The 20,605-nt window shown below is 42.5% G+C and overlaps 1 protein-coding gene across 1 annotated transcript; it reads right to left on the bottom strand.

Annotated features, from left to right (window-relative positions):
* Nucleotides 1–425: 425 nt before the first annotated feature.
* pelp1 (proline, glutamate and leucine rich protein 1) lies at nt 426–20,544 on the bottom strand. The gene is made up of 19 exons (XM_044342569.1): nt 20,395–20,544; nt 20,117–20,181; nt 18,209–18,314; nt 17,896–18,045; nt 16,121–16,192; nt 15,899–15,958; nt 15,543–15,699; nt 15,115–15,247; nt 13,632–13,719; nt 13,428–13,516; nt 13,158–13,271; nt 12,825–12,975; nt 11,756–11,909; nt 11,602–11,657; nt 11,252–11,385; nt 7,512–7,614; nt 4,988–6,664; nt 3,231–3,542; nt 426–1,015 (listed from the first exon to the last, which is right to left on the bottom strand). The coding sequence occupies exons 1-19, from the start codon at nt 20,533–20,535 to the stop codon at nt 923–925; spliced, it is 3,855 nt and encodes a 1,284-aa protein (XP_044198504.1). The 5' UTR covers nt 20,536–20,544; the 3' UTR covers nt 426–922.
* Nucleotides 20,545–20,605: the final 61 nt, after the last annotated feature.

Below are 20,605 nucleotides of genomic sequence, written 5' to 3'. Positions count from 1 at the left end.
TGTTGTTTTAACACACACTTGTAAAACTGTGAACCTGTCCTTTAATATATAGAGTATACTATATACAGTTAGTATTTAGTATGAAACTGATGAACACTTGATAGTCTCACTGTAAAGAGTAAGTTCACCTAAAGTACAAACCTTTTTCTCTCTAGTTGTATCTGTCTGGTCAAATAGTTTTGGTTTTATGTGTCCAGCTTTTAAGATTTCTGTCTTCACCTCAGTACAACGGTGGTGAATGGAATTTAGTTTGTTTTGCTCAAGACAGGAAAAGGAAGTTCATTATCAAGTTTAGTATTGTGTTCTTCCAAAAAGAGTTTCCTGATAACAGACCTCATTTGTGTGACCTTATGTAAGGTGAAACCTGAGTTCATGTTGTGATGCAGGGGGGAAAAAAAGCAATGTCAAGTATTTTTTTTTACTTTTTTTTTTTTTTTTTATAACAAAGCATATGACAGTGATGACAAAACATAAAGAGCATAAAAGATACATATAATTCAGAGAAAGCCACTTAGGACACTACCTGTAGGATAATATGCACTGTATACAAGAACAAAGGCTAGCTTTCTGGTAATACCTTTCATATAGCTTCACCTCAAATGCACTGACTTCTTTTAGCTCATGTACTAGTTCTTATCAATTACAAGCTGGGTGATGTGACACAATAAAATGTCTGACTTCCCTTTCCCGAAATATTCCCACATCATGTAGTTGGAAGTTAGCGATAATGTTAAAAGTAAGAAAACTGGAGGCCACACTTCTACCGGTATGAATGTGAACACTGTGATGAATGACTGATGTAAAATGATGAGAGATGTTTGAAAAAAAAACTAAACCTTGAAAATGTCACTAATGATACAGTATCCTAGCAGTATCTGCCGTATCCGTGGTAACTTCACATCAGTTCTGGGTTGGCAAGTGTTTATGAGCGGTTGGATCCGGAAGCACCGTCTTCATCGTCAGGCGGACAGGCGACAAAATCAGCCAACATGGAGGCCATGGCTTCATCGTCCAGCTGAGGGACACATGACAAGAGAGACAAGCGATGAAACATGCTGTGATCTGTCGTTAGGGAGGAGCCTGATGCTGAGGGAGGGGAACTGATGGGAAATGTTTCTACATTAATATTTTAAAGCCAACATGTATAGAATTTTAAAGTGATTATGGCATCCTTCAAATGATTCTGATGGTTTTGGTTTCAGACAGAAAAAAAAGGTACAGAAAACTCTAAATTATGAATTGATTACTAAATGCATGTTCTGCAATTATTCCCATGTAATTCATTCGACTTCATACTAAACTAACTACAGTAAGTACAGCACGTCAAAGCTGAAGCAGGAAGCGGGTCAAGTTAACAACAGATTCACCTTCGTTTTCTCTTCAAATGAAGTTTGTGTAACCTGGACATTTGTATGGTGACCTAACTGTAATTTAGAAAATACGTACAAATACACAAAACAAAAGTATAGTGAGAAAACACGACTGAATAGAGAAACACACTGCAAATATTTGGTTGTTTTCTAGTTTTACATCTAGTAGTGAGCACGAGTAATATCTTTGCTCACACAGCAAACATGGCAAAAGCTGTAGCTTCAAAGTGCTTAACAGACATAAAAATGAAAAATGTGTGAAATAAATGAGACTTGAAAATTAGACTACAATGTCTTTTAATTTTTTTTTTTTTTGGCACTAAGACAAAACTAAATCAAAATCAGGTGCCAAAATGAACACTTGAGCATTCATCTGGCTTAAAAGTACAATTTACATCTGCAAGAATCCTGTTACCTTTACACTGTGTGCCATGATTCATGTTGCCATAGCAACATCAGACACATGTAGGGCTGCAACTAACGATTATTTTCATTATTGATTCATCTGTCATTTTCTTGAGTAATCGATTAGTTGTTTGGTCTATAAATGACATTCTCAAATGTCTTGTTTTGTCCCAACCGACAGTTCACAACCCAAAGACATTCAGTTTACTGTCATAGAGGACTAAAGAAAGCAGAAAATATTAGAATATTCACATTTGAGATGCTGGAATCAGAGAATTTGGACTTTTTTTATTTCTTAAAAAAATGACTCAAAACGATGAATCGGTTATCAAAATAGTTGCAGGACAAAGGAGGGTGAAGCCCGACTCACCTGCCCAATCAACTCGCCCTGCAAATAGATGGCACTAGAGCGTCAGGCCCATACCCGGCCTTTGCTGGCAACAACAATTGAGAAGGCTACGAGTAGAGGAGGGCGTCCGTGGTGAGCACAGAAGCCTAAAGCGCAGTCTGGATGGAAGTGCTGCAGGTGCAGGTCTTGGTGGTGGTAGCAAATATTCAAAAGGCCGTTTCAACGGTTTAATAGTTGGCAACAACTGATACAGCTCTTGACACATTGTTAGGAGTAAAGGGGGCGGGGTTTATAGTTCCTCTTTCTTCCTTTCCCTTTCCTAAACTGGACTGGTTTTCATTGAGAAGATAACAAGGGGGTGTGGTTAAGCTGCGGGTTGATAAAAGGACGTCACGGTGAGGTGCGCGCGCAGCCACTGGAGTAACGTGATGCGGCTCAGCTGGAAAGCGCGAACATTGAAAGTGATACGAGTTGAGTTAAAGCCCAGAGAGACGTCCCTTTTTTAGAAGCGTTCGAGACCTTACAGCTTCACACCTTTCCTGCACACGGACCCTTGAGTAAAACCAGTTTTGTTCTTCGGGGACCCATCCCCCCCCCCCCAACCACCAAAAACTGAACTGAACCGCCAGAAGGAGCTCGCGGCTCACGAGAGCGACGCCCAGCGCTGGCGAGGCCGAGTCGGAGGGACTTGAAATGCTAGTCGGCGTGGAAACCCGATAAGGTAACCCACCTCCAGACTTGTCTGTCTCTAACATTGGAAACCAGTCCGTCTTCCTCTGTGTTCTTCCACGTTTTCTCCCTTTCTACACCCTCCAGGTTAGGACTAGTATCGGTGCTTAATAATGAATCCACTAGACTTGACTAGTCCGTAACAACATGGATTTGTTATGTGGTTCTTTTGAGGTTATTATTTCAATTATTCAATTAGTGTTCTTGATTTTATTTGAATCTAACTGTAATAATGGTAAATGGACTGCATTTATATAGAAATACTTTGCTGAGTAAAACATGTTTACCTACATAAATCTGCAAACAATGTGGTTCAAAATCAAGTTTCCTGTACCTTAAATGATTATATCAATGTGAAATTAGTCATGAATTTTTACCTTTTTCTTCTCAGGGGTTTGTCCCGCCTCGTCTTCCCTGTGCACCTCCTCTCTCTTTCTTTTCACTCCTTTTCCCTCTTCTCCGTCACTGTCTCCCACTCCTCCCTGTGTCTCCTGCTGTTCCGCTTCCGTTTTGTCTCTTTTCTCAGCATCCGTCTCCACTTGCTCTTCTGTATTCAGGCCTGTAGAGGTTTCGGGATCCGCAGACGACGCCGAGTCCCCCTCTTGAATAGCTGCCAGCTGTTCCTCTTGATGACTGGATGGCTGGTTATCGTTCACACTGGCTTCCTGTGTAGGTTCATCCCCTGGCTCCTGTTGAGAGGAAGACCTCAGTTTCCTTGTAACAACACTGTAACAATACCAGCTTCATTTATCAACACCAATGGAACAAAAACACGCATAATGGAAGAAAAACAGAGATAAAGTTCAATAGAGAAACAATCTGACATTCTGGGAGTCAGACCAGAAGTTCCACTTGAATTTTCTATTATGTTTTTGTGATCTAATGTCTGCTGCCATCACCTAAATGTCAACTAGAAGCTGGATGAAGGAGGAGTAGTCATGATAAAACACTGAGACTTATCATCCTAAGATGCTCTGTACAGTTTGACAACATAACTAAGTGTAAGAGTGGATGTATGTTCTTTCAGAGCTGTGAAGAAAGAACATGAAGAATGTGAGGAACGTACTATTAATTCATTGGATTGAAATATGCTCTATCAGGACCGGTATCAGGATATGAAATGATCTATATCAGGATTACACCTGATTCAGTACATGTACATTTCAAATCAAAGTTCAGCTCCTTTCACCATACTACAGCTCATTTCTATGCTTATTGATGAAAAGCCACTTCAAGTCCTTTCATAGACTCATTATCGGGGCTTGCTTTGTTTTATGAATCCTTCTGTCCTTTTCTGTAATTTGTGCGAGTACTTTAACGCTCTTCAGGCAGGATGCTTGAAGCAAAGTGCTTGTCAGAGGGTCGGACAGTGTCTGAAACCACCTCTACCTCTAATCTTTCCACAGTTGCATGAGACATACTGAACCCTTAAGTGACTCTTCACCTCCTGTTAGTATGACTTTTATCTGACCCTATGTATTTCACTGATTTTGGATGTTGGACATGGGACCTAAATATTCCATAATTTGCATGTCATTTTAGGTAATATGTTATAGCCCTTCTTGGGGGGACCTTTAAATACAAATAATGGGTTTATGGTCAAGTTTGGAACTGTTCCAGATGTGGTATGTTGTGACACATAATATGTTGTGAGGTAGCTGTCAACCACTTGATTGGATGGCTCCCTACTGACCTAGTGCCCATGGAAAACCTATGTTATTCATGTGATAAGATACAGATGTGTAACCCCATATAAGCTATGCACCGACAGGGGTACGGTGCCCAGACCATCTTTATACATGGAATGGACCCGATGGCCGTCGTCTAATAAATGTCTACAAAATAAGAACTTGGTCAGCTCTTCCTTTGAACAATATCATCACACATCCTTCCTCTCACCTCCTTTCAGCTAAAACAATTTTACTACTTTCAGTGCTTATACTTCCGCTAACGCTTGAACTGCTTGCACTGCTTATATTTCAACAAATGGTAATGGTCTTCTCACTGATTACAGCTCCTTTTTGTTTACATTTCTCTAGTCGTTTCTTTATCCTTCCATCATGTTTGTCAAACTACTTCAGCGCTCTGAAGTTGTCCGAATGCTTCAGATGTGACATAAAGTTGTGATATCTACCTGCTGATTCGGATTAGTTGCGCGTTCTTCTGAGGCGGCAGTCAGCTCCACTTCATTGGCTCCTTGCTCCCACGAGCTAGTCTCCTCCTGCAGTGCTCCTCCTCCTCCTCCTCCTCCTCCTCCTCCTCCTGCTGCTGCTGCTGCTGCTCCCCCTCCCTCCCTCTCCGTCTCCTCCCTCTCCTCCAGCGCTCCTCCGGTGACGCACAGGATCTGGGGCATGGTGGGGTCGTCCATCCTCTCGCTCTCGTCCTCCTCTCCCTCCCCTTCCCTCGTCTCCTCCAGGACTCCGATGCTCTCCACCTCCTGGACCTTCATCCTGTCCTCTCCGAACATCGCTCTGTTGGTCTGGATCTCCTCGATCCCTCCTTCCGCCTCTCCCTCCACGCTGAATCCAGCCATCCCTCCTTCGTCCACCGTCGCTCGGAGCACCTTCCCCTCCTCTATGCCCGCTTCTCCTGACTTGTCCTCTGCTCCCTCCAGAGGAGGTATGTCCCCATCCTCCTCCTCCTCCTCATCCTCAAGTTCTTCTCCCTCTTCTTCGTCATAATCGTCATACTCCTCCCCGTCATAGAACTCTTCCTCTGCGAAATCGCTCACCTCGTCCTCCTCGTCCATCCCTTCCTCGTCTTCCTCGTCTTCCTCCAGCTCTTCGTCATCCTCCATGTCCTCCTCCTCTTCCTCCTCATCATCGGTGCTGTTGATGTTGATGACGGTGGAGTCTTCGTTGCTGGCGGGTGGCGGTGGGTGCTGGTGGACGTGCCTTCCCTGCTGGCTCAGCTGGTTCTGCAGCTGGTGCATTTGGAGGGGGATACCCATGGGGCCTGGCTGGCCTTGTGAGGAGGGCTGCATCAGCATCTGCTGGAGCTGGGGTCTGCCGGGCAATGAGTCCCCCAAGCTGCCAGGTGGAGCTGTGAGTGTGCTGGAGTTCAAAGGTGGAACGAGGGAGACCACTGAGGCGCCGGAAGGAGGGAAGGAGTTAATAGGGGTGGTGGAGGTGGTGAGGAGGGGGGAGGAGGTGGCGAGGTCATTGGGGAGGGAGACTCCGTCTATTGTGGTTGTTGCTGCTGTGGTGGGGACCATGGTGACAGATTCACCTCCTGGTAGTGTGACAGTAGCACCCCCTGGTGCAGTGGAGGACAGGTTCTGGGAGTTTGCTGCTGCTGCTGCTGCCGCCGTCTCATCCTGCTGGTTCTCCATGTTGAGCATCCCCGGAGGAACGATGACCACGCTGTCGTCTGAGTCGCTGTCCAGAGAGATCTCCACGTCCTCCGCTTCCTCTTTGTCGTAGCGGACAAACACGGGTCTCTGCCCCTCTGGAGGGCCCAGCCCAGCGAGGTCTGGCTGGTGGTGTGTGTGTGGAGACAGGATCATGTCGCCTGGCCCATGGCCCTGGCCCGGCAACCCCGGAACAAGGGAGAGGTGGTTCTCCAGAGAGCCCAGCAGGGAGGTGGAGCCCAGGCCGAGGGAGTGACGAGTGGGGAAGGGAGGACCAGGGGCTGGGCCTCCTAGGAGGGTTGGCAAGGTGAGTCCGGGGGTTGGTCCCTGGGAGGAGGAGAGGACGGGAGCGGTTGGGGTGGGTTTTAGGGCGAGGGGTGGTAAGGGGAGTGCGATGGAGGGAGTGCGAGGGTGGAGGAGGGCATTGCAGATGGTCAGAGCCTCAGAACAAAATGAAGACACCTGACAGGGAAAAGAGGAGGGAGAGTCATTAAAAAATGAATACAACAGACAACAAAATAACCAGTACAGACATCAGCAGAGTACATGACACTCTGCTTCAGTGTGTGGTGCTGTTTGCATATTGTGCATTATCAATTTTGAAAGCTTTGTATCAGCATAGCGGGGAAATCATGTTTGGCATCCCGACCCTTCCTGATGGATGCTCGGCCCTCGGGTATCTTTATCAGACCAAAAGGCATACTGCATGGCTAACAGCTGTAATTTTCGCTGTAGGACTATTAATATGTCACTTTATGAAGTTTTAACATTTTTTAAAGGCATGAAATTAACCATTTAGATTCCCAATATGTGGTCAGTTTAATCCAAATAACGCCTATTTGGAAATTTGCTCCGACGTTTTCGGAGCTGTGAGGAGCTGCTGGCTGGGTGAGACCAGGTCGGCATACGTCATAAAGCACATGTGGACAATGTTTTTGTAATTACTCAGCCGGAAGGAGAAGACAAAAGTTACACATTGCAGGTTTAAGTTATATTTGTTGAATTTCCCAGGGTTCATTTTTGCCTGTTTCATGAATATTTTTGTCAATAAACATCTCCTTTTTTTTTGCCCATAATTCAGCCTGCCAAACTGCTTCTTTAACATCCTATCAAAATCTGAACAACATATTTTTTATATGTATTTTTAAACAATTCCATTTTATTTAGATATAGAACTGGTTCCAATTCAGATCTGGTTCTCAATACCCAACTCTGACCAAAGGACTGAGTACTGAATAACACACTTCCACTACTGTCCATTGTCTCCCTCCCTCCCTTAATCATTCTCTCTCTCCCTCAGAGCAGTCACCTTGAGGTTTCGGTCGGTGCGACAGTTGCTGAGGATGGACACAGCGCAGGTCAGAGGTGGGGGCCAAAAGGGTGATGGGACCAGGACCAGAGCCAGCAATAACCTGCAAATCCACACAGACAAAACAATTACGTAACTTCTACACTGACATTACTCTATACAACACTCTCTTATAGGTTAAAATTCCTTATATTGATTATAATCATTTTGGTTATTTTGCTATTGATCAATATTAAATAGGACATATTCAGCACATTTTCAGGTCAATATTTATATTCTGGGGCTCTACTGGAATATCTTTGCATGATTTACAGTTAAAAACTCCTATTTATCTTATACTGGCCCTTTATGCAACCCCCTCAGTTCAGCCTTTGTCTGAAACAGTCCATTCTGTTCTGATTGGTTAGCTTCAGGAAACTGCATCATATCCAACTTCTGGCCACTCAGAGGCCACGTCAACAAACCATGAAACAAACTTTAGTAGCAGGTTTCACTATTCAGCGTTTCCCCACAGAATCAGATTCTATTTGTGGTAGTAATTGACCAGGGGGTGGGGGGTTCAATTTGCCGATGACAATTTGATGAGATTTTTTAATAGAATATTTAAAATGTGCCTGGAGCTAGTGCCTTCATAGTAGAAATGAACGGGGTATTATTGTTACGATTTTAGCATTTAATTTTAAAAAATGCGGTAAAACAACAATCATCACGAAGACACCTAGAGACTCATTGTACATTGCTGATAACTGCTGCTGACAATTTGATTATTTTATGGAAGTTTGAAGATTGCTACTATGGTTTTGCTTTGATATGTGATTATTAAAAATGCTGCAGTGAAAGGACAAGAAAGTAATGACAGATGTATGTATTTCAACAAAGCAAAATAAGACAAAAAAAAATGAAAACTTTCCCCATTTTAAACAATCTTTGTGGCTATTCGAGTATAGATGTCTGAGTTTATGAGGTGCACTGGAATGCAGCATGAAGTCTCACATGCTTTGCTGTACAAAGTGATGTAGATTTTAGAGTTTATGATGTGCAACTGAATGCACCATGAATTCCCTTGTTTTTACAGTCTATGGTCGGCGCTTTACAAAGCGATGTAGACACACAATCGATCTTTAAGTGTTTAAGGTTTTAAGTTTTAAGTAGTATGACCGTGCCTCTCAAGTGTAGATGGTGTGATGTGATTGCAGGGTAAGCTCAGAGAGAGAGAGCTCAGAGCAGGGTGTTTGTGTGCAGCACAGAACGAGTTGGTGCAGGTTTTTGCGTCTGGGAGTACATCGCAGAGACAGAGCATGAGAGCAGGGCGCACAGCTCCAAAAATAGATTGACGGGCAAAGTTTTATTGTGGCGGGCAAAGTTTTATTGTGGCGGTCCGCCACAAATAAATGAATGTATGGGAAACACTGCAATTGGCCTTGGGTGTGGCACGTCAGCTCTATAGCGCCCCCCTAGCTACTTATTACATTTCTGACGTGCTAGGGGTGCTTGAAACTTTGGAACCGTACCATAAGTCCAGCAGGAAGTCAGCCATTTTGAGTTTACTTCACAATTTTTTCCCCAAAGTGAGGCAATTCACAGGCATTGCACTTTAACAAACTCCTCCTAGAGATTTAACACGAACAACTTCAAATTTGGTAGGTTACATCCAAAGATCTTTGCGATGTTAAATTGTGAAGCTTTTGAGTCTTCATGAAACACCCTTGGTGTGGCACGCTGGTCAATTTTGCCCAAAACATGAAACAGGAAGTTGTTGTAACTCCACTGCATATTGCCTTATGTTCCCCAAATTTCTCATGCTTGGTAAGAGTCCAAGCCTGAACACATCTACATGTCAATATTGAGCCATAGTGCTCCCAACTTACAACAGGAAGTCAGCTTTATGTGACAAACATTATCTGATTTACATAAAATTTACATGGTGTGGTCTACGATATATACAGCAACATGATGAATAATTAGTGGGTGTTCTCTAGTGCCACATAGTGAACACAGGAAGTGACATTTAACTCCTATGTGCAATGTCCAATATTCATGAAAATGTATATCCATATCAGTTGCCCTCTGGTAAATGTATTGCTGCATTAAAATTTCAGTCATGTAGTATTGCCTATGGGCAACAGGAAATGAATCCTAAATGACACATAGTTCAATGTACACCCAATTTCTAATACGTCATCTCCAGCACCACATGCTGCCCACAGTAAATAATATTCTACCCATTCACAGTGTCCAATAGTCCTGAAAATTGAGAGCCATGTCAACCGATCTCCAGTAGTGATACCACAGTTGCCGCTACCTCTGACGCACACAAAGTGCAAGGGCCTGTTCATTGTTGCTTGCAGCTTTCATTGTTTTGATTTTACCGATTCAAATGCAGTTTTGAGGTGCTAGGGGTGTTGTATTGCTCCTCCCAGATGGGCGACAAATTAAAGGAAAAACCCACATAAAGTATTTTCGTAAAGTGTTTGGCCACCACGCGCTGCCAGAGCAACGTAAATGTGCCCTGGCATTGATTCTACAGGTCTCTGGAACTCTACTGGAGGGATGGACAACCATTCTTCCAAAAGATATTTCCTCATTTGGTGTTTTGATGGTCGTGGTGGAGAGCGCTGTCTAACACATCGGCCTAAAATCTCCCGTAGGTGTTCAACTAGCCAAAACTGGGCCTGCTCAGCATATTTTTACATGCCACAGAGCATGATTGGATGTTAATTGCTTGATTGTACCAGGCAGTGCACCTGTGTGGAAGCATCTGCATTCGGGTTTTTCCTTTAATTTCTCACCCGTCTGTATTTTGGGGGCATTTTGCCTTTATTTATAACTGAAGCTAACAGGAAATGAGGTGAGAGGGAGAACGACATACAACAAAGGTATCTGCTTTGATTTGAACCAGGAATACTGTGTCTTAAAGAGGACCTATTACGCTCATTTCCAGCTTTAAATATTTATTTTTGGACTCCACTAGAGTTCAAAAACCTCCTTATTTATCTTATACTGACCCTTTATGTAGCCCCTCAGTATAGCCTTTCTCTCTTTACAGTCCGTCTGAGCTCCTGTCTCTTTAAGGCCCTCCCTCCCGATGAGCCCACTCTGTTCTAATTGGCCAGCTTCCCTACATGCAACATGTATCAGAGTTGTGTTAAGTTGCTGCTGATGCAAACCCAACATTTCCTGCTTTACAGGAAATTAAACATGTTCCTTACTTAATCAGCTGATACCAGTCCTTTTCGCTCACAGGGATTACATATACATATGTTTAACTCATTATTTGACACATTGGCCACTTTCAATATGAACATCCAACATTGTAACATAAATAAGAATAAGAAAAGCATAATAGGTCCCGTTTAAGCTGCATTCAGACTGAAAACAGCCCTGCGTTAAAACAGTGCAGGGGCTGCGTTGGTGGGGGTGTGTTGTAAAGGTACGATCCAGGAAATCCAGTTAAAGCTACAGATTAAGTGTCTAAAGCATCAGATGCCAAAACACTGCAACACCCCAAACTTTGTGCAGTACGTGGTAAAAGGGCTATATCTCTCACTTGGTTCTTTCTGTATTGATGTAAACCTACTTAAAATTAAAGCTGAGAATTGGAACTTTAATGTAGTATCCATTATTTTATTTCATATTGAATGTGCTGAAGCACACAGCCTTAAGAACAGAAAACGTTGAACTGTCCAGATACTTACTGTCTGAACTGTACTTGGATTGTGTGGTGTGAGCGAAGGTGCTACCTGTATAGTTCTCGTCGGGTGAGGGCACTGCCATACTGCCCGCTGACGCCGCCTGCAGATTCACAGGCAGTGCTGCTGCTGGACTGCTGCTGCTGCAGACGCACACACAGCGGCAGCACCACGTCATGGAGACGCTATGAGAAAATTTAAAAAAAAAAACACAGACCGGAAAACAGACGGTTTTGAGAATGAGGTATCCATTTTGAAATGGGCAGAAAAGAGGAGCTATCAATGTCATCATCTTGTCTAAGAGCATAACATCCACAGTAAACCACAGACAATTCCATTTATTTATGAGAGTGCAGGTTTTTTACTACAGCAGCTCATTGCACTGGTCAGCTCAGCCTTACCTTGTGTATATCATCCTTTAGCAGTGTACCACTCGTCAGTATGATGTGTCTTAATGCTGTAAAAAAAAAAAAAAAAGAAAACATCTGTGTGATTAAACCAAATTTACAGAAGACCAGCACACCATTCTGTCATCAGACTGAGGCAGGGTCTCACCCCTCAGGGCTGAAATGCAAGTATCCTGATTGGCCAACAGGTCTCCTTTCCTCTGGAGTGATGGCCCGACTGAATCTGCCATGACCAATGGTTTTGTCCTCCGAGGGCCTGGTTTCCCTCCAGGAACCACATCAGCTGACAGACCCGCCCGGAGCTGGAGGACAAGCCAACACAGAGAGCTCTTTTTCAAACTTAACAACCTATAACCTGGAGCTTCCCCTAACTTTAACTTGTAAGAACATGTAAAGGTCTGGTTCTAGGTTCTGCACTGTTGGCATCCACTGTGTTTTACCAACCAAAATGTAATAGATATACATTATGTTATAGGAAAGACGACACTGCATCAAGCATTGTCATTTTTAGGGGTGCAACTAACAATTATTTTCATTATCGATTAATCTGTTGATCATTTTCTCAATTAACCAATAAGTTGTTTGGTCCATAAAATGTCAGAAAATGGTGAAAAATGTTGATCGCTGTTTCCCAAAGCCCAAGGTGACGTCCTCAAATGTCCCAAAAGATATTCAGTTTACTGTCATAGAGGACTAAAGAAGCCAGAAAATAATCACATTTGAGAAGCTGAAATCAGAGAATTTGGACATATTTTCTTAAGAAAAATGACTCAAAACGATTATCAAAATAGTTGCCGATTTATTTAATAGTTGACAACTAATTGATTAATTGACTAATTGTTGCAGCTCTAGTCATTTTTATGTTCTGTTTGGTAGGTGAGTGTGTTGAGTGCAGTACAGTTGTTGGACAAACATCAATGGAAAGCGTGGAACCAATATAGTTTTTCTTTCACATTTACAATCAAAAGTTTGAACACACTTTCTCATTCAAGGCAATGGGAAGCTGTATCCAAACTTTTCACTGGTACTGCACATGTAATGATTTTTAAAAGGTCATTACAGTATTTACATTACAGTCACAGCAAACAGACACCTGCTCCTACAAACTACTGGTACCTACAAGTTTCGAAAAGCTGATTGCTAAAACAAGGTATTTTTTGTGTAAAATATATGGTTCTTAAGTAAATTTAAATGAACTATATGGAACTTGAACTCACCTTGACAGACTCTGCCCCTGGTGTGATGTCACCGATCAGGTGGCTAAAAAGGAGTTCTGAGTGACCGGGGCTTCCCTGAAGAATGCTAGCAGAAGCTCCAGCCACCTGGACCCAGAGCTCTAAGGTTCTGTACACTGACACCCGCACAGAGCTGCAGGAGGAACCAAAAAGAACACCAGAAACATGATTCAAATTCTTCAGCCCACCTCATCACAATCTCAGGTTACCACATCATCAACACCCTGCTGGCTCCCCCGTTTTGCTTAAGGATATCTGAATAGCTTCAGCACCTTATCGAACCACAACTGTGTATCAACCAAGTCTGTCAGTTACCTGTAGGCTCTCTGCTGTCCCAGGCTGGCTTCGGGTAGAGGTGTCCAGGCAGACAGAGTTTGGGAAAACAGCCTTTGTAGTACGGCTGCATACTGAACCATGCCGCTACGTACACTGCAACACATACAATACACAGTGTCAATATCACACGACCATCAACGCAACATTTCAACTGCTATGTTGTGTACTTGTATTCTCAGAATCATCCAGCTACTTCAAATGATGTCTATGAACTTAAAAACAAAACAGTGTATGTGCATCCCTACTCACGCTGTGATAAGAGCTGATAAGACCTCCAGTGTGTTGGTGTGTATGATGGGCAGGACCAGTAACCTCACACTTCCATCTCCTGTTAAATTCTGACACACAAACACACAAGCTCTATTCAAAACATGGCTTTTAGTCCCTTTTAGTCAGACATTGATGATAATTGTGGAATATTGAGTGTGTGTGTGTGTGTGAGTGTGTGCTCACTATGCTCTTGGAGCTGACAGCTAGGGCCCGACACACGAGGTTGAGTATGGGTCTGACAGGCAGACGCACAGCTGAGGCTGGATCCACCCTGATAGATGGAGATAAGAGCGGTAAACACGAGTATGAATTAAAGCTGTTTTTATTGTATGCATGTAGATGTTTTCATGCCTGGACTCTTATCGGACGTTGCAGGAAAGAGTTAAATATCACTTCCTGTGCCCACTATGTGGCACTAGAGAACACTGTATATATCTGTACACTGCTGTATATCATGCGTAGATCACACCATGTAAATTGGATGATGTTTGTCATGTAAGGCTGACTTCCTGTTGGCAGTAGGTGGCGCCCTCCCTAAGCCCAAGACCCATATCAGACAACAAAATACTCCCCTTCTGACACGTGTGCCAAGTTTGAAAACTCAAAAGCTTCACTATTTAGCATAATCAAGGTCTTACAACTTAGCTGAACAAATTTTAGGTGGATCTGGTTAACTTGCTAGGAGTAGTTAGTAAAAGTAAAGGGTTTATAACTTCCTGTTGCTAGTAGTTAGCGCTATTACTACGATTCAATGTTGCTCTGTACATGTCAGACCGGGACTCTTATCAAACATAAAATGTGGGAAAGATCTGATGATCTGGAATCAAGTTACAATAGTTTGTTTTTCATGGCGAAATTCAACACGTTGCCACAGCAAATGCGTTCAATGAAAACTCAAAAGCTTCACAATATAGAATCATCAACGTCTTAAGACTTTCCTGACCAAAGTCGAGGTGGATCTGGTTAACGTGCTAGGCAAAGCTCGTAAAAGTAAAGCACCTGTAACTTCCTGTTGCTAGTAAGCGGCGCTATGGCTGAGACTCGATATTGACATGTAGATGTGTTCAGGTCAGGACTCTCATTAAGCAGGAGAAATTTGGGGGCAGGTTGAATGATGTATATTTGAGTTACAACAACTACTTTTTCATGACGAAACATTGGATTTTCTGCGTCACCATGGCAACAGATTACAATGAAGTCACAATTTTGACAACTTTGCATCGCAAAGATCTTTAGATGGGCCCTAATGAAAAACTGTCATCCTCAAACTGGAACTGTCTGAGCAGCTTTGAATTAAGGCTCTATATAAATGCAGTCATTTACTATCATAATGATAACAATATTGATATTTGGCATTTTACAAAATCTGACAAGGCTATATTGGCTAATATTAACTTTCTTTACATAACCCATAACATGAATACACATTTTTGATAGGGTTTCCAAGAAATGTGCTAGTCATTTCACTGTTGAGAAATAAACACTGCCCTCTGCTGGACAAACATCTTTGCTTTGGCATTTCCAACCAGAACTACTGTACAGTAATAGCTTAGTACCTCTGGAGGTAAATAAGAATTTCTTTAGTGTTTTGGGTGAACTGACCCTTTAAGTGGATTTTTTCCTTTGAGGTTGTGTTCACATTGTAGTGCGTATTTGTGTGTTGTACCTGAGTGTGTGTTTGAGAGCCAGGCAGACAGCTGTGTATCTGTGCTGGAGCTGCAGGAGCAGAAGGGGATCTGATTGGTCGAGATGAGGAAAGGCCAGCTCCACCCCTGGACCTTCATATTGCACCGTTCCATCTGTCACATCAAACAGCAAATACTTTTTCACAAACTGCCGTGACAGAGCATAATACACATGTGCACAGATCATGGTGAGGACAAAACTAAAGAGCTTGAAAACACAGACGGGTGACAGAAGCCGTAACGAGCAGAAAGCTGAAGGATTTACTGGCTGGTGTACATTTGCATTTTATATAACAACTTATGACATATCAGCTGTGTAAATGAGCAGATCTATTTCCAGTACAAACACTGTCTTTGTAGCCACTGTGTTTGTTCTGTATGGCAAAGGGAATAAGCATAGAGGATGTACCTGTTTCTGAACCCTGGTAGATCTGAGACAGCAGGCCATTGGCTGAGGCCAGGAGGCAGTGAATCTGACTGGTCCATCCCTCAGCTCTGCCAGCACCCACCCCTCTGTCCAATAGCCCCCCCAGACAGGGGAGGCGGGCATAACACTGACAGGCCACCTGACAGAATGGAAGGAAGGAAGGAAGACAGAGAGACAAAAACAAACAGCTTGAATTCTGATGCTTCACTTCCATTTGCTGTATTTAAACCTGGTCCAGAGTCTAAAAATATATTATTTTATATCTTCTAGATAATCAGAAATCATGTAAGGTAACTCCCTACATTATGTTCACCTCAACACAGAACACAATCACAAACCTCTTGTGTTTTCTTGTTAGTACTGTCCATTTTGGAGAGGAAATAGGCTCCCAGTTTGTCCTGAAAGACAAAAATCACAGCTCAAATTACTAAATATACATGATCTAAAAGTAAAGTAAAATTTACACAAAGTCAAAGCCAAAGTTTCTACATCCAGAAACAACCCTGTCATTTACTTTCCCTCCATTTCTCTGTCTTGTGTCTCTAGGTAGTGTGTCTTACCCTGAGGGATCCACAGGCTCTGGGGTAGTAGGTCATACAGGCCGTCATTCCCTCCATGGCTGCCAGCTCACACTGACACATCACAAGAGGAAAAGAGGGTTTCAACAGGTTAGCATCAGGACTGCAGCAACTGTCAATTCATCTATTGATTACTTTTTCAATTAGTCGATCGATCGTTAAGTCCTTAAGACACTGTAAAAGTTTTGACGACCCGGTGGGTAGCGCTGAAAAAAAAGATACTTTAGCCGACAGAAATGCATGCTGGGACTCCAGGACGTTTTCACCAGACCTCTTATTTTTCTACAAACAGAAACATATGCCATCAGAATTAGAGGTGTCAGGGTTTGATTTGATTTAAACTTTTTTTTTCAGTGCTGACGGCTGTGCCATTGTTAGAATATCAAGTCTTGATTTGTAAAGATCAACAGATCAATGGTTTTATGCCCTGACAACTGTCATTTTCAATTTCCTCTTCAAAAGGATAGGCTACATCATATCAAGTGTGATATAAGTGCTATATTTTTTGGGAATGTAAACGCACTAATTTAAATAATTTATTTAAAATGTAATAACAATAACTTATTTACCAGTCAGTTGGGAACAAACTGTTAAACCACTAGATGGCAGAAGGGTACTTTACAACAACAGTTTCCCAACCTGCAAAAAGCCACCACGAAACTAAGTTTATGTGTGTTGCACTTTGTAGACGGTCCCTGTGCACCTGTCTCACAGTCTGCTGTAAAAAGAGACTAGCATTATTAGTTCAGCTCTCGGAGGACGGCTCGTTGTGGTGAAAATGAGGTTTTAGCTTGTTGTCTACCTCACTATGGAAGGAAAGAGGTGTCGTTTGTGTTTTAACAACATTTCGCTTCTAAGTTATTGATCCAGTAATTTCTGAATCTGTCATTATATTTCTAACTTTACAGAAGTGTGTAGCATATCCTACAAATTGTGGTTTTTCTGTCAGCGACGCGTTCGTTGTTTACACAACTCACAGGGGGGAAGGCAAATGTTGCCACACCTGTGACTTCAGGGGAAAAAAAAGGAGGATTCTCCAGTTCTGTTGTTTCTCCATCGTCTCTGACTCTGGCAGTGGTCATGGTGTCTCAAAAAAGAAATGCAGCTGCAGGCTAGCGGTAACCTACGCTGTGTCGTCTATGAGATGCTGTTTTTTCTTTTCTTCAGACGCGTGCGAGTAGGCGGGGGTGAAGAGGAAGAAAATACAGGGAAAATTGCCGATTCTACTTTTGATTTTTAACGGTTGAAACCGAACACTCATTTCCATCGATTTTTGATTTAGAATCGAAATCGTGAAACTCTTGATCAGAATCGCTTGAAAAATGCTCTAATCACATAAAAAAATCTACACATAGTGATTTCCATTTTCTGTTAATCGACTTATCAGTTCATTCTTTCAGCGTGAGTTAGTAAAGAGTGACAAAAAAGGTTGTGTTGCCATGGCCACATGGTGTTGTGACTATGGCTTTGCTACATTTGGCTGTGTGCTTGTAATATAGCTGCAAGGACAGAGAAACACTATTAAAGTGCAGGCAGCATATAGAACTGTGCCATTCAGGTTTTGGAGCTACCCAAACAGTCTTAAAGATATTTGTATCTCAAGCCAAATGTAATCTGTCAGATGAAGCTCTATTTTATTGAGAGGAATTTTAAGACTGTGTTGTCATGTGGCCCTTCAGTCACGATCATCTAGCCCCCAGCCAGCCTTGATGATTCTTCCTCCTCATTACTTGGAGGGCCCTGCACAGTTCCCTCACCTCTGTCTTGAGGCCCAGTAGAGATGTGAGGATACCCAGGACGGAGTTGAGGCCAACCTCTCTGGCCAGCTCTGCTAGCTGGGATGAGTACTGCAGCAAATCCTTCAGAATGTTCACAGCCAGCTGGATGGTCTGAACCGGAGCCTGAGACTGTGGATGACAGCATCCACATACACAGAGGAAAGACTGTTGAGCTCTGGGAGATTTTCAGGCTAGTTAGTTAGTCATATTTAGGTGTGATAGAGGAGACAGACTAATGAAGAAGAGTGTGTGTGTGTTTTTGTGCATTCCCTCGCATGTGTCTGGATGTTACCTGTATGACCTGCTGCAGGGAGCGCAGCCAGGAAAGGCAGTGTTGCTGGAACAGATCACTGGAGCTGTCCTTAACAAGAAGGGAGAGCAGGCAGAGTCCCTCAAACCTATTCAAAAACACACACACACACACCATTCCTCTCATTAATCAGAATTCACAGTGACCTTAAAAACAAAACTATGAGTGTTGGTTTTCAATGGGACTTTTGCACATCCCAAGAGCCTAAAACAAAAAGAATATATGTAGACAGTAGACTGAGGTCGAGGGTGTTATTTAATACTTAAAGCTTAATAATCAAAAAGGTTTTACTACAAATACTTCAAATGAATATATTCATTCATATGGTGAAGAGAATCTAAGGTCAAATTTCCACTTACTAATGATTACAAGACTGAGCTTCTTGAGAATGAAATCAGTGAAATGTGATTGACAGCTCGGAATCATTAAATAAGTCGCTTAGCTCCTCTTCACCATATGTTGTTCTCAAAAGTCAAGAACAAACATCGATGCACTTTTTCATTCAAATCTACATTCATATTTACATCAACTTTGAGGGGAAAAAAATATGATAGGAGGACTTCATCCCTATACTTCACCTTTATTTTGAAATTTTGAATGTGAAAGTTTTCAGTTTTGTTGTTAGCTCATAATAGACATGAACAGGCAGAGGCATTTGTGGATGCATTGTTTACAGAGTAAGCAATAAGAGAAATAGTTCTAACACCTCGAACTGTAACTGTGGATTTTGTTAAGATTTGTTTCTCAAATGCCAATTTTAACCTTTCAATGATTAGAGCTGGGTATCATTGTTCTCCCCCCAAAGTGTGTCAGCAGCATCACTCATGAAAAATAAGTACCATCAAGGAACGGAAGTTAACACTGAATGGGTGCTGTTTCATAATCTTGATTACTTATTCTTTGATCAGACAGTAGATTCAAATCACAAATTTGGACTGTATGTTTATTTAGGCAAAGTTCTTGTACAGTGCTCATGTTTAGACATGGTGAATGTAGGCTTTTTATTTAATGTAGGGGGTCAAAATAAAAGTGTCATTTTGGTATTAGTACCCAAACTCAGTTATTATATTGGCACAGCAACTATTAGAAAAAAAATCTAATGATACCAAGCATGATCTTAGAATGAAAATGCACCTAACTCTAGTTACATAATGGATCTTACCAAAAGTGATGCCAACTGAACTGTGGGAAATTTCCCTTAAGGCTGTGTACCTGTTGTCTGTATTCTAAAACTTTAAAATGCTCATAATAAGAAGTGTTTAAAGTTCCCCTCCAGTCAAAAATGTGTTTTGTTTACTATTCTTACAGAGCTTCTCTGTGCTGAGTTTGTTTACACATTCATCTGCTTGAAAGTGGAATATTTCTGTGTGCGCACCGTCAATTTGACTAGTTTGGAGCCAATCATAGGCCAGTATACAACTTACACAAATGTGATGTGAAAAGCCTCCAGTGCACATACACTGGGAATGCACTTTACAGTAAAGTAGGATATATATCCTGTATCTGACAGGAAAACGTTTGAAATAAACATGTATGCACATTCCTAGGTTCTGAATTTTTAATGAGGTGGATGGAGGAGATGCCATTTTAAGGATTTTTAACATGGTGGCTCAACATTTTTTGTGGAAAAAAATGTCAGACACAATTTATTATTCCAATCAGAGGAAATGTATATATATATGTGTCCTAAAACATGTCTGGAGGGGATCTTTAAATTCTGCCCTTTTGCTACATAAGGAAACTCTAGAAGAGATAAGCAATACTGACTGAGGATAACGATAAAATCCCCTAACACAAAAAAATGAAACAAAAACATCACATTATGCTACTCTTGACTGAAATGTTATGATAGATAATATTCCAGTTAATATGAAACATTCATTTTCTCACTTGGTCTTGCTCGAGCCCAGTTTGGCATTGCTGAAACCCACGAGACCCCCAACGGCGCTCGCGCCCTGCAGAGAGATAAACACAGGTGTGAGTTGATAGTGGACAACAACAGGAACACCTGACCCCCCCCTGTGTGACACACACAGCCCCCAAATGTCTCCAAACATTAGCTCAGTGGACTACAAAGCCCCCCAGCCTGCAGCAGCAGCAGCACAGCGGCAGCAGGCTAACAGGTAACTAGCTTCCGAGCTAACGTGCTTCCCTGAGCCGGGCTCTACCTGTGTCGGGAACACGCCATGTTCTCTATAGTTGGCCAACAGAGCAGGTAAATACTCCGGACGCTGCTCTTTCAGAACCGACACCAAACATTCTGTTAGTCGCATCGCAGATGGGCCATGCAGCCAAGCCGATGTAGCCATCTTGCCTCTCCGCCAAGCGAACGTCACCACTATGCGACGGGGTGACGTCGATTGAGTGAGCTCTTTGTTG

The sequence above is a fragment of the Thunnus albacares genome, chromosome 22 (genome assembly GCF_914725855.1).
Source record: "Thunnus albacares chromosome 22, fThuAlb1.1, whole genome shotgun sequence".
In the NCBI taxonomy this organism is placed as follows: domain Eukaryota; kingdom Metazoa; phylum Chordata; class Actinopteri; order Scombriformes; family Scombridae; genus Thunnus; species Thunnus albacares.
This window is presented reverse-complemented; position numbering and strand designations above follow the sequence as displayed.